At 40.1% G+C, this 12,935-nt stretch overlaps 1 protein-coding gene across 1 annotated transcript; it reads left to right on the top strand.

The window, feature by feature from the left end:
* The first annotated feature begins 3,617 nt into the window (after positions 1-3,617).
* Positions 3,618-10,869, top strand: LOC103509752 (autophagy-related protein 101). Its single transcript, XM_026824018.1, has 5 exons — positions 3,618-3,621; positions 4,179-4,271; positions 5,016-5,233; positions 9,085-9,456; positions 10,734-10,869. The coding sequence occupies exons 1-4, from the start codon at positions 3,618-3,620 to the stop codon at positions 9,403-9,405; spliced, it is 636 nt and encodes a 211-aa protein (XP_026679819.1). The 3' UTR covers positions 9,406-9,456; positions 10,734-10,869.
* The last annotated feature ends 2,066 nt before the right edge of the window (positions 10,870-12,935 follow it).

The raw sequence follows: 12,935 nt of genomic DNA, 5'->3' as shown, positions 1-12,935 counted from the left end.
AAAACCATAGAGCTGTAAGTGCTAAAACCGTATAAATGCAAATAATCTAAATTAGTAGGTATCTTGTGTCGAAATCTTGGTAGTTTCTAAACAAAGAATTAGCTTTTTTGTTCACGTTTTAGAAGAATAATGCGGCAGTCAACCAAACTCAAGGTGTGTCCACACATAGTTGACCGGCCGTTGACGAGGTGAATCTATGTTGTAGAGGCAGTGTGGACGGTTCAGTCGACATCGATCAAAGGCCGATGTGGACACACCTTTACCATGTTTTTTTTTCTGAAATGCTAAATTGTTGATGGCATTTGACAAAAGACGGGTGGTATTTATGATAAACGATTTTCACTCAAGAAGTCTGTCATCTGTCATAGGTGAAGAAATCCTCGGCCTTTCTTGTCTATTTCGTTGTTACTCGAAACTCAAGGTGTGTCCACACATAGTTGACCGGCCGTTGACGAGGTGAATCTATGTTGTCAAGGCAGTGTGGACGGTTCAGTCGACATCGATCAATGGCCGATGTGGACACACCTTTACCATGGTTTTTTTTTCCGAAATGCTAAATTGTTGATGGCATTTGACAAAAGACGGGTGGTATTTATAAAAAACGAATTTTACTCAAGAAGTCTGTCGTAGGAGAAGAAATCCTCACGTCAATGAAAAAATGTTGTACTGTTTTTCATACGACTTTTTCTCCTGTGAAGCTTTGCTTCTAACCTAACCACCTCACCTGCCTCGGTGGCGTAGTGGTCAAGACGCTCGCCTGGTAAACAGGAGGGCGTGGGTTTGATCCCAGCCAAGGTATGGAATTTTATCCTCATTTATTTGAGAATTTGACCACATAATAATGGAGCTCTAAGGGTTAGGTGGTAGAAAACGCGTTAACCTCGCCTAGTGGTTGCCTTCCACTCAAGAGTCTATTATTATTATTACCCAAGCACCTCAAAATCAGATTTAAGAAAAGTTCGTCAAACGCATTTTATCTTTCCAGACATCGACTGTGGTCGTCTCACGGCCATTCCGGGAGTCAGAGGAAATTGAAAGGAAATCGGTTCGTGAAAGTAAAAACCATGTAAATGTTGAAACCATGCAAATGAAAAAGGGAGGAAATTGAAAGAAAAAAAAACGTACATAAAAGTAAAAACCGTAGGTATAAGAGGAAAACCATAGAGCTATCTAAAACCGTATAAATGCAAATAATCTAAAGCTAAATTAGTAGGTCTCTGGTGTCGAAATCTTGGTAGTTTCTAAACAAAAAATTAGCTTTTTTGTTCACGTTTTAGAAGAATAATGCTAATTTAGCAGAAGCTTAAATAAATTTCTAATGTAAATGGTTTTCCCAGACCAAAATTGAAGCTCTTTTTCCAAGGCAAAAGTTTTACCTAAGGCGCCATTTCTTAGTCACTCTCTCTAAGTCACTTTGAGTTGAACATTCCTTAAGGCATAAAAGGCGGCCCTAGCATTGTACCCGTGTATCTGTGATGTATCCCTACTTGGTCGTGGCTAGAGATTGATAAGTTTACTACCCGTGAGCGAAACCTTGATCTAATCTCATTTGACAATTTCACGACCCGTGAGCGGAAAGCCTTTCCTAACTCATGAACCAGTCAGGTTGATCTCTAGCCACTATGTTACTATTTTGTCTTGGGCTAAAAACAGAGTCAAGTGGAGAGCATAGCGCATAGAGCATCGAGCAGGTAGAGGAAAGCGAAGATAGAGAGAAAGAACGACTTCGAACTGCATAGAACTTCGAGTAAAAAAAAAACCCCTATGCTCTCCATTCTGTGTTTAGCCTAAAGGTGTGTCCACACATAGTCGACCGGCCGTCCATCGACATCGAGTGAATCTATGTTGTCGAGGCAGTGTGAACGGTTCAGTCAACATCGACTGACGGCCGGTTGACTACAGCTTTAGATGCCACGCGAGTAGAAGCACTGAACGAAGTGAGTTCCAATTTTTCGTGGAATTCTTCGGATAATATTCTACCTAGCATTGTACCCGTGTATCTGTGATGTATCCCTACTTGGTCGTGGCTAGAGATTGATAAGTTTACTACCCGTGAGCGAAACCTTGGTCTAATCTCATTTGACAATTTCACGACCCGTGAGCGGAAAGGCTTTCCTAACTCATGAACCAATCAGATTGATCTCTAGCCACTATGTTACTATTTTGTCTTGGGCTAAAAACGGAGTCAAGTGGAGAGCATAGCGCATAGAGCATCGAGCAGGAAAGCGAAGATAGAAAGGACGACTTCGAACTGCATAGAACTTGGAGTAAAAAAAAACTCTATGCTCTCCATTCTGTGTTTAGCCTAAAGGTGTGTCCACACATACTCGACCGGCCGTCCATCGACATCGAGTGAATCTATGGTTGTCGAGGCAGTGTGGACGGTTCAGTCAACATCGACCGACGGCCGGTTAACTACAGCTTTAGATGCCACGCGAGTAGAAGCACTGAACGAAGTGAGTTCCAATTTTTCGTGGAATTCTTCGGATAATATTCTATTTTTTTTACATTCCATTTTGATTTCAAAGTTATTTTTTGAGGTCTAGAAGAAATTCATAAATTCTGATTGAGCAACTCCAAGAGAATTATTCAAATAATATTCATTTCCTTATCCGACGCGAAGTGGTGACTGAAAACCCTTTCTTTTATAAGATTTCAAGATACCTACTTGGTAAATTCCATTTTGATTTCAAAGTTATTTTTTGAGGTCTAGAAGAAATTCATAAATTCTGATTGAGCAACTCCAAGAGAATTATTCAAATACTATTCATTTCCTTATCCGACGCGATGTGGTAACTGAAAACCCATAAGATTTCAAGATACCTACTTGGTATGGTTTTTTCCTGAAGTCTTGAAAAGTACCCATATAAGAACCTATGTAGAAACCTAAATTGATTGATATAAAGGTTCGAGACCATATTGTCATATTTATAAACTTGATAATAGGTAATTCGATTTAGGTTCAACCAGGGCCGGATTAGCCCCCCGCGGGGCCCGGGGCAGTTTCAAAGGCGCGGGGCCCCAGTTTGGGCTGATCGAACTTAAAATTTTCAGCGCCACAGGCGAAATTTTTCAAAAAGTAGGTAGATGAGTGCCGCAGGCGAAAATTTTGCTATATATTTTCTTATCCTAATTTTAGCTGAACGCTAAAGTGAGCAAAATAAATTAGAGCGCCGCAGGCGAAATTTTACGACACAGACCACAAGCGTCCAATGTAGCAGTTGTTTCATCGCTACGAAATAAAAACGGCGGTGAAACACTCATCTTTTAAAAACTCACAAAAAAAAAAACTCGTTAAGTACTGTTGACCTTTTTCTAGCCAGTCTGGCTGAGGGACCTTAAACAAGGGGCAGACCAGTGTCTTGCTGTGGGATCATAAATAGGCAGAGCAGCCAAATCCTAACCAGCCTGGCTAGCTGGAGTTTACAAAGGGTTATGCTTCAAAGGAAAAGCACAGGTTCTCATGATAGTTGACTGCGGGACGGGCCAAGTAATCTTATGGCTAGAGACCATCAACCCCCCTTGGTGCTGTGGTGCAGCTATACCGCTACAACAATAACAATATCTAGTGTAAGTCCTCAAAGCGCGGGGCCCGTGGCAGTCTGCCATTCTGCCTTATGGGTAATCCGGCCCTGGGTTCAACGAAATAAACTACACATTTTGTAATGTTTATTGTTGAGAGAATTTTTTTTCATATAATTATATATATTGCATATTTGTATTACAATTTGTACGTATTGTATTGTATTACAATAAATTTTTTATGATACTGCAATAAATTTTCTATAGTAGGTAGATATCTCATACAAAGGAATGAGTTAGTTGATATTATTATTGGATCAGGCCTCACTTTATTTCGAAAAACTGCTTTATCCATAGACGTAAGACCTCCTTGTTAAACTCAATGCTGCCAACTTGTGAAAAAAAAATAAAAATAAAACCCAATCAGCTGATTTTCTATTGTGGCCTGAAATCAAAACAAGTTTCAGGAAAGAAGAAAAAAAAATCAGAAACAAAAGTTTGCCAAAATCTTCTATGACGAAATTCTCACTCAGTTTTACAAAATCATTCGCTTTTTAAATGAGGAAAACCCAGATTTCATTCTTAGAAATTTACAACATTATCTGTGATATTAATTTATAAGTTCTACTTTTTCTTTCTCATGTTTTCGTCCGCAGAGCGATTGAAGTTTCGTACTCCAGAAAAAGCTGCTGATCGATTTACGTTCCTCAAGCAATTGGTGAATGAATATCAAACTACAAAATCTCAAGGTAGGAAATATAGTTAATAATTCCCAGCTCTACAAACACATTATTAACTGCCTTCAATAATTCACACAGAATGAATAATGATTGTTTGTTTTTCAGTCTTGGTGTATCCTTGGTTGACATTTAGCTTACCGAGCAGCTCCACAACACTTTACTCAGTAGATTTTCTCTGTTCTGGAGTTTAAAGTATTCATCAATCAGTTGTCTATCTATTTCAGTGTTTTCCATGTCAAAATGTGTTTTATTTGACTACCCACTACTTATTAAGTAAGTGCCCACTCAAGGTTTGATATGTACGATAAATAAGTACGTTGGTTTGATCTTGGCATTTGCAGTGACCAGTTTATGTTGTTTAATACTTCATGTAAGTGCAATGTTCTTTTGAACACCAACATTGACTTAGAAGTCTAAGAAATGGAAGTGTACTTGTGCAGAAGTCACATCCGTGGAATATTGCTACAAAAGGAAATGGCACAAATGAGCAGTGACCAGTGTTATTATAATTATAGGGTTAGGTTAAATGCAAAAAGGAGTTTTCACAATTAGAGCAGTGATTAGTGTTATTATAGGGTTAGGTTAAATACAAAAAGGAGCTTTCTTTTCCATGGACGTGACTTCTGCATAATTACCAATGGATGATAGTTGATGATTTTTAATCAATTTAATCACGAGCTCAGCTTGGAGGGTTGTACATCTGCCTTGTCAGGTCATGGATTTGGGCTAGGGAGAACAAAAACATTGACTCAGGCATTCGTTGTTCGAGTGCGGATCTGAACCAGACGGTCCGCAAGCACGTGAACCAGTTCAGCAACATCCTCCGTAACACTCAGGATAGTAACGTGAGTCCCAACCCGACCAGTGGACAGATCAGCCTCGAGTTTTTCAAGAAGAACAAAAAGCATTGGCCATTCAATGAGATCTGTATCCCGTGGGAGCTATGGAACGTGAGGCTGGAACTCATCAAGTTGACACTTTACTCAGTAGATTTTCTCTGTTCTGGAGTTTAAAGTATTCATCAATCAGTTGTCTATCTATTTCAGTGTTTTCCATGTCAAAATGTGTTTTATTTGACTACCCACTACTTATTAAGTAAGTGCCCACTCAAGGTTTGATATGTACGATAAATAAGTACGTTGGTTTGATCTTGGCATTTGCAGTGACCAGTTTATGTTGTTTAATACTTCATGTAAGTGCAATGTTCTTTTGAACACCAACATTGACTTAGAAGTCTAAGAAATGGAAGTGTACTTGTGCAGAAGTCACATCCACTTCCATGAAGTGATATTGCAGTGTACCTATACCTACTGTAGAGCGATAGTGATAGACACTGCAGTGTACTGTAGAGTGAAGAGGATACACATGTCTGTCCCAAGATAGAATTCATTGAGGTGTGAGAGAGAGATAGGATGAATAGAGGGGAACAAGCTGGGCCCGTCCCTCCGGGAATTTTTTAGCCTGTAGTTTATTCGATCGTGATTAGAGAAAATCAGCACCTATGTACCTACCTAATTTGTTTAATATTCAGTTTATTATCATTCTTGATTTGATTTTACTTTCATGTAATGATTTAAAATCAAGACTATTTACTGGAGTAAAAATGCCCAAGAAAATATGTACAATAAGTAGGTAGTAAGTAAGTAAACTTATTTTATCTTATAATTATGGGAGAGAGGAAAAATATAATTCCATAAGTAACTCGGGAGTCAACTCATCCTGAATACCAAGGGAGTGAGTGTCTCTTGATTTATTTATTTTTCCTTTTCAGAGAGTATTGATTGTGGGAGCAACAAAGGTGTTTGTTGACACAAAAAGGTGAATCACCTCAGGCTAAAGGTATTTCCATTGATAAAAAAAAAATATGTACACTGTCATTACGCGGAACGGAAAGATCGTAAACAACCCCATTCTGTACAAATCCAACACACAGTGGCCACAACCAAAAAGGTCGTAGTTCCATTGGCGGAAAAACAGCACTTCTGAAATAGACATTCTTGTGAAAGTCATCCAATGAAACCATGACCTGAACCCATGCATAGGTAACACAGATTTTTCTCATGGAATTGTAAACAAATATGCACCAAATATTATCTGTAGTTATCTGTAATAGGGATAATTGGTAATCGGGATAGCTCCACATTCAAATTTGCACATGGAAACCTGGACTGAAATTAGATAAAAGTGCAATAATCTAATTTTAATTTCTGTCGCAAATTCTTACAATTTGGTTACGATTCCATGGGAAAAATATGCATTTAATTATGCATAGGTAACACAGATTTTTCTTGTGGAATCATAACCGAATATGGACCGAATATTATCCGTAATTATCTGTAATATGGATAACTCCACATTCCAATTCTCACACGGAAACCTGGACTGAAATTAGATAAAAGTGCATGAATCTAATACTATTTTCAGTCCAGAATTCTTACAATTGGTTACGATTCCATGGGAAAAATATGCATTTAATTGCAATGCACCATCCCATGCATTACAATTTGGTTACGATTCCATGGGAAAAATATGCATTTAATTGCAATGCACCATCCCATGCATTCTCGTATAAAATGGTTTACTTGCCCAACTTGAGAAAAACGGATTGACGTTTGGGGTCCAGTGTTATTCAGTCATCTCTGATAAAAATGGTAACCCAGTCTTTGAGCGTACATTCCCCTGGAGGTGTTTCAATCAGGGAAAAGAGAGCAAGAGAAAAATTAGCTCAATGAAAAACTTTATGTTTTATAGGTAAAGTTAGATATTGTCTTTTGAAATTAATTGAAAGCTTTGAGCTGAGGATACAAATATTATATCTGTTGCACGGAGCAAGAGAAAAATTAGCTCAATGAAAAACTTCATGTTTTATAGGTAAAGTTAGATATTGTCTTTTGAAATTGGAATAGAATAGAATAGAATATAAGAATATAATTAATTGAAAGCTTTGAGCTGAGGATACAAATATTATTTCTATTGCACAACTAGTATTCCACAAAATGAAGCAGTGTGGTAGTGCTTTGCCCCACCAAGTCAAATAAGTTTGGCTGTCAACATTACTTACCCCAAGGGAAAGTTCCTAATTCTTCCAAGCAAAATTTTGAAAAGCCTTTATTTCCAATGATTTTTTTATGTATAATCTAAGTACCTAGTCCTTTTTCTTAGTTCCTTACACTACTTTTCCTAAATTTTTTGGTCCCATGAATCAAATTTGAGCCCTATAGAAATGGTTTCAAATGTGTAGGTAAGTAACAACTTTTTAAAAATGACACCTAAGTACTTAAAACTGTTAGAAACTTTCAAAATAATATTTGTAATGGCTTTCCCTAATCCCTTCCTCTAATTGGATACCTGTTTGGTCCTTGTATTACCTACAAGAGGTAATAGATTTGAATCAACATGAATACCTACGGAACTAATTAACGTAAGTTTTCTAAAAACATTTTGATGGTTCATGACAACTTCTGAAATCCACAGATTGTAAACCAATCAACCAGGGCAATACCCAAGCCACAAGTCACAAGGACACCAAATAGACGAAGTCGTGTCTAGTATCTTTCACACTATTCTGTTCCATCGGTCCTACGGGAAGTTTGACTACAAGCAGAATGAAGAGAACAAATACTCCGTGGGAACGCTAGGGTATAACGATGTCGATTGTAACTTCATAGATTTCACATACGTGTGTTGTTCGAGTGCTTGCCGGGTTGGAATATTTGCACAGGTAAACAGCGCAAGAGCTAGCCCCCTTATTTTGGTTATAACCGAGCCGAGGGGTCATAACCTCATAACTATCGTGAAATTAGCCAAAACCCCCTCACCAGTAGTCATTGTAAACAATGTCCATCTAGCACCGTGCAGGCACTATGAATGCAAGATCCCAAACGTTTGAGCTCACAATCGAAGGACACCAAATAGACGAAGTCGTGTCGAGTATCTTTCACACTATTCTGTTCCATCGGTCCTACGGGAAGTTTGACTACAAGCAGAACGAGGAGAACAAATACTCCGTGGGAACGCTAGGACGGACCGCGTGTGTTTATATTCATGCGGTATGCGGATAATGGAGACCTGTTAGATCATATAAAGCGTGCGGGTCCGGTAGCGGAGAGCAACGCGCGGACGTGGTTCTCCCAGATGCTTGCCGGGTTGGAATATTTGCACAGGTAAACAGCGCAAGAGCTAGCCCCCTTATTTTGGTTATAACCGAGCCGAGGGGTCATAACTATCGTGAAATTAAACTTAATGTAATTTCATCGCCAACCAATCTAGTACAAAGAGGTTAGGTTGAAGTTAAACCATCCCATGGTAAAAAAAGGTTTAGGATCAATCAGATTGCTCAAACACAAGTTGTTCGAGTGCGGATCTGAACCAGACGGTCCGCAAGCACGTGAACCAGTTCAGCAACATCCTCCGTAACACTCAGGATAGTAACGTCAGTCCCAACCCGACCAGTGGACAGATCAGCCTCGAGTTTTTCAAGAAGAACAAAAAGCATTGGCCATTCAATGAAATCTGTATCCCGTGGGAGTTATGGAACGTGAGGCTGGAACTGATCAAGTTACAAAATTGACCAATCAAATGCCTTGAGACTATGCTTAGCACGAACTTAAGAGCCAGCATTTTGTTCATAAATATGGGTGTTAGTCCTTTCTGCCCGTCACCCTACCTTTGACAAAAAAAAAAAAGTTCGTTTCATCAATTTGTGTTTGACCAATCTGATTAATCCTAAACCTTTTTTTTACCATGGGATTGTTTAACTTCAACCTAACCTCTTTGTACTAGATTGGTTAGCGATGAAATTACATTAAGTTTAATGATCAAGTTAAACAACGAGCAGGAGCGCCGTCTCTCGTGCGAGAAAATCGTGAACGTTCTCACCCAGCAAGTGATATATATCTGTGACGTCATGAATCGCAATGATTACGTCCCAAACATCCCGATAAAGTCCGAGTTAGACCTCATCTTTGACACTTCCTACCGGGACATCCAGCCGTATCTGTTTAAGATCCATTTCCTCAACTCCTCCCAGTATAACCTTGTGGACGAGGCGTGCCCTGGCGTATCTAATCCGGCGGGACACACCGCGTCCAGTAGTGTCGCACACTTCGTCAAGAAAACCATCAAGGATACGTTGTTGTTCTGAGAACGACGACGCTCCGCCGCTTTGCTGCCATGTATTATACTCTCTCTCTAGGTAGGTACCTACACATTCTTCTATTTTAAACAACAGTTTTCCTTTACTTAGGCCAGCCACTGACCTTTAGGTAGACCTGATCAGGTGTACCTGTCGTCAGGTTTACCTGATAGCGAGTGGCTGACCGTCCGGTAGGTAACACCTCACTTGATCCAATTAAAAAGAGAAAAGGACTTTCACTTCTGTGTGAATTATTGAAGAAAAAAAATCTGACTTTCCCCTAAATGAGTAACATTTCCTAAAGGAATGTAGCTCAAAAAAAAAAAAAAAAAAAAAAAAAAAAAAATGGACCAAAAACTATACCTACCTTTATTATAAGGATAAGAAAAATAAAAAAGCTTGCCGTTAGTTGAAAATCTCCTTTGCTTTGCCCCAAACCGAAGTACCTAGAACGCAACGTCGACTCATACAAATTTCTTGACCCCGCCGGGAATCGAACCCGGGTCTCCCGCGTGCAAGGCGAGCGCAGTGACCACTACACCATGGGAGCTGACCCTACCTTTAATATAAGGATAAGAAAAATAAAAAGCTTGTCGTTAGTTGAAAATCTCCTTTGCTTTGCCCCAAACCGAAGTACCTAGAACGCAACGTCGACTATGGCAAGTTTTTGGATGGGTGACAATTCGGTCATACCGCTGTTGGCCAATTCCTCTTGCCTTGTGCGGAATATTGAATCATTGAAGAGCTAATATGCCAAATTAATTATACGCCAAATTGGCATCCATCCCGATAAATCTGTTGGAATATCTATGCAATAAAAGTGTGTCATAAAAATGGGCTTAATTAGACAATAAATAAAGAACGTGACTGAGATGTGAGTACGTATTTAACCTGCGATTAAGTCACCTTTTAAATGATTATCTTCAGCCAGCGTAGTTAGCTTTTTTGGTAGCGCATCTGCCTTGTAAGCACTTGGCCCCGGGTTCGATTCGCGCCCGGGGCGGACTTTATCCTGAACGGATAATGCTCGTTCTCAGAGCGACTGGCTTTCTTCTATCCTGTCTTCCTTCTCTCTTCGATTTGGGGACGATAAGACCTTAGCAGTTACACTTCCTTTTATCAAACTTTTTTTTTTTTTAATTCATAAAGGTGACCAATCGCGGGTTAATTGGAAATTAGTTGAAATGAGATTCATCAAACCCATAATTTTCCACATCTTTTTTTCCTTCCTTCTTCCTCTTCTTCTGAAGAGAGAAAAAAATAGCTAAATATCTAGGTATTAATTCTATTCTATTTAATTATTTGTATGTTTATTTTATTTTATTTTTTCTTTGCAGATGCCAAAGAACAAGTCCTAGCGAACCTCGGCAATTTCAGCTATGATCCCATCAACTATGCCTACCTACGTCAACTCAATGTTATCGACATTTATCTGGACATCATGAGTGATCCGAATTATAATGTATCCGGCACTGAAACTCTCGTACATTTCGCCCTGGCCGGACTCTGCAACTTGTGCTTGGGTGAGAAAACTACGGTTCCGGAACCCCAATTGAGTGACTGGGTTCCGGAACTCTAATGTTGAACTGTATACTCTGCAACCTGTGCTTAGGTGAGATGAGCAGAAAAAAACTAGGGTTCCGGAACCCCAATTGAGTGACTGGGTTCCGGAACTCTAATGTTGAACTGTATACTCTGCAACTTGTGCTTAGGTGAGATGAGCAGAAATAAACTAGGGTTCCGGAACCCCAATCGAGTGACTGGGTTTCGGAACTCTAATATTGAACTCTATATACCTGGACATTATCAGTGATCCGAATTGTAACATATCCGGCACGGAAACCCTCGTACATTTCGCCCTGGCCGGACTCTGCAACTTGTGCTTAGGTGAGAAAACTAGGGTTCCGGAACCCCAATTGAAGGATATTCTCAGTCATCAGGTAAAAGTGAAGGATATTCTCAGTCATCAGGTAAAAGTGAAAGATATGAGTGACTGGGTTCCGGAACTCTAATATTGAACTCTATATACCTGGACATCATGAGTGATCCGAATTATAACATATCCGGCACAGAAACCCTCGTTCATTTCGTCCTGGCCGGACTCTGCAACTTGTGCTTAGGTGAGATGAGCAGAAAAAAAAACTAGGGTTCCGGAACCCCAATCACCCGTAACATATCGCCTGTAAGTCGGATAGTGCTTGAAGTTTCACCATTCGATTCGGCGTGAAAAATCGTATAGATTAGAATATTCAGTCTTTCCACCTTTACTTCGGTCTCCCTCGCCCTTTTCTCCCCCTCACTTCCATTCTCTCAACTCTTTTCTCTACGTAGCTCTCATCTATTTCAACATGTCCATACCATGAGCAGAAAAAAAAACTAGGGTTCCGGAAGCCCAATCGAGTGACTGGGTTCCGTAACTCTAATATTGAACTCTACATACCTGGACATTATCAGTGATCCGTATTATAACATATCCGGCACGGAAACCCTCGTACATTTCGCCCTGGCCGGACTCTGCAACTTGTGCTTAGGTGAGAAAACTAGGGTTCCGGAACCCCGATTGAGTGACTGGGTGCCGGAACTCTAATGTTGAACTGTATACTCTGCAACTTGTGCTTAGGTGAGATGAGCAGAAAAAAAAACTAGGGTTCCGGAAGCCCAATCGAGTGACTGGGTTCCGGAACTCAAATATTGAACTCTATATACCTGGACATTATCAGTGATCCGAATTTTAATATATCCGGCACTGAAACCCTCGTACATTTCGCCCTGGCCGGACTCTGCAACTTGTGCTTAGGTGAGAAAACTAGGGTTCCGGAACCCCGATTGAGTGACTGGGTGCCGGAACTCTAATGTTGAACTGTATACTCTGCAACTTGTGCTTAGGTGAGATGAGCAGAAAAAAAACTAGGGTTCCGGAACCCCAATTGAGTGACTGGGTTCCGGAACTCTAATGTTGAACTGTATACTCTGTAACTTGTGCTTAGGTCAGATGAGCAGAAAAAAAACAAGGGTTCCGGAACCCCAATTGAGTGACCGGGTTCCGGAACTCTAATATTGAACTGTATATACCTGGACATTATCAGTGATTCGAATTATAACATATCCGGCACGGAAACCCTTGGACATTTCGCCCTGGCCGGACTCTGCAACTTGTGCTTAGGTGAGAAAACTAGAGTTCCGGAACCCCAATTGAGTGACTGGGTTCCGGAACTCTAATGTTGAACTGTATACTCTGCAACTTGTGCTTAGGTGAGATGAGCAGAAAAAAAAACTAGGGTTCCGGAAGCCCAATCGAGTGACTGGGTTCCGGAACTCAAATATTGAACTCTATATACCTGGACATTATCAGTGATCCGAATTTTAATATATCCGGCACTGAAACCCTCGTACATTTCGCCCTGGCCGGACTCTGCAACTTGTGCTTAGGTGAGAAAACTAGAGTTCCGGAACCCCAATTGAGTGACTGGGTTCCGGAACTCTAATGTTGAACTGTATACTCTGCAACTTGTGCTTAGGTGAGATGAGCAGAAAAAAAA

Source organism: Diaphorina citri, unplaced genomic scaffold, assembly GCF_000475195.1.
Source record: "Diaphorina citri unplaced genomic scaffold, Diaci psyllid genome assembly version 1.1 scaffold525, whole genome shotgun sequence".
NCBI lineage: Eukaryota > Metazoa > Arthropoda > Insecta > Hemiptera > Psyllidae > Diaphorina > Diaphorina citri.
This window is presented reverse-complemented; position numbering and strand designations above follow the sequence as displayed.

Coding starts and splice junctions, on each gene's coding strand:
- LOC103509752 (XM_026824018.1), top strand. Junction 4,272..5,015: donor TCAAACTACAAAATCTCAAG/GTAGGAAATATA, acceptor ACATTGACTCAG/GCATTCGTTGTTCGAGTGCG. Junction 5,234..9,084: donor TGAGGCTGGAACTCATCAAG/TTGACACTTTAC, acceptor TTAATGATCAAG/TTAAACAACGAGCAGGAGCG.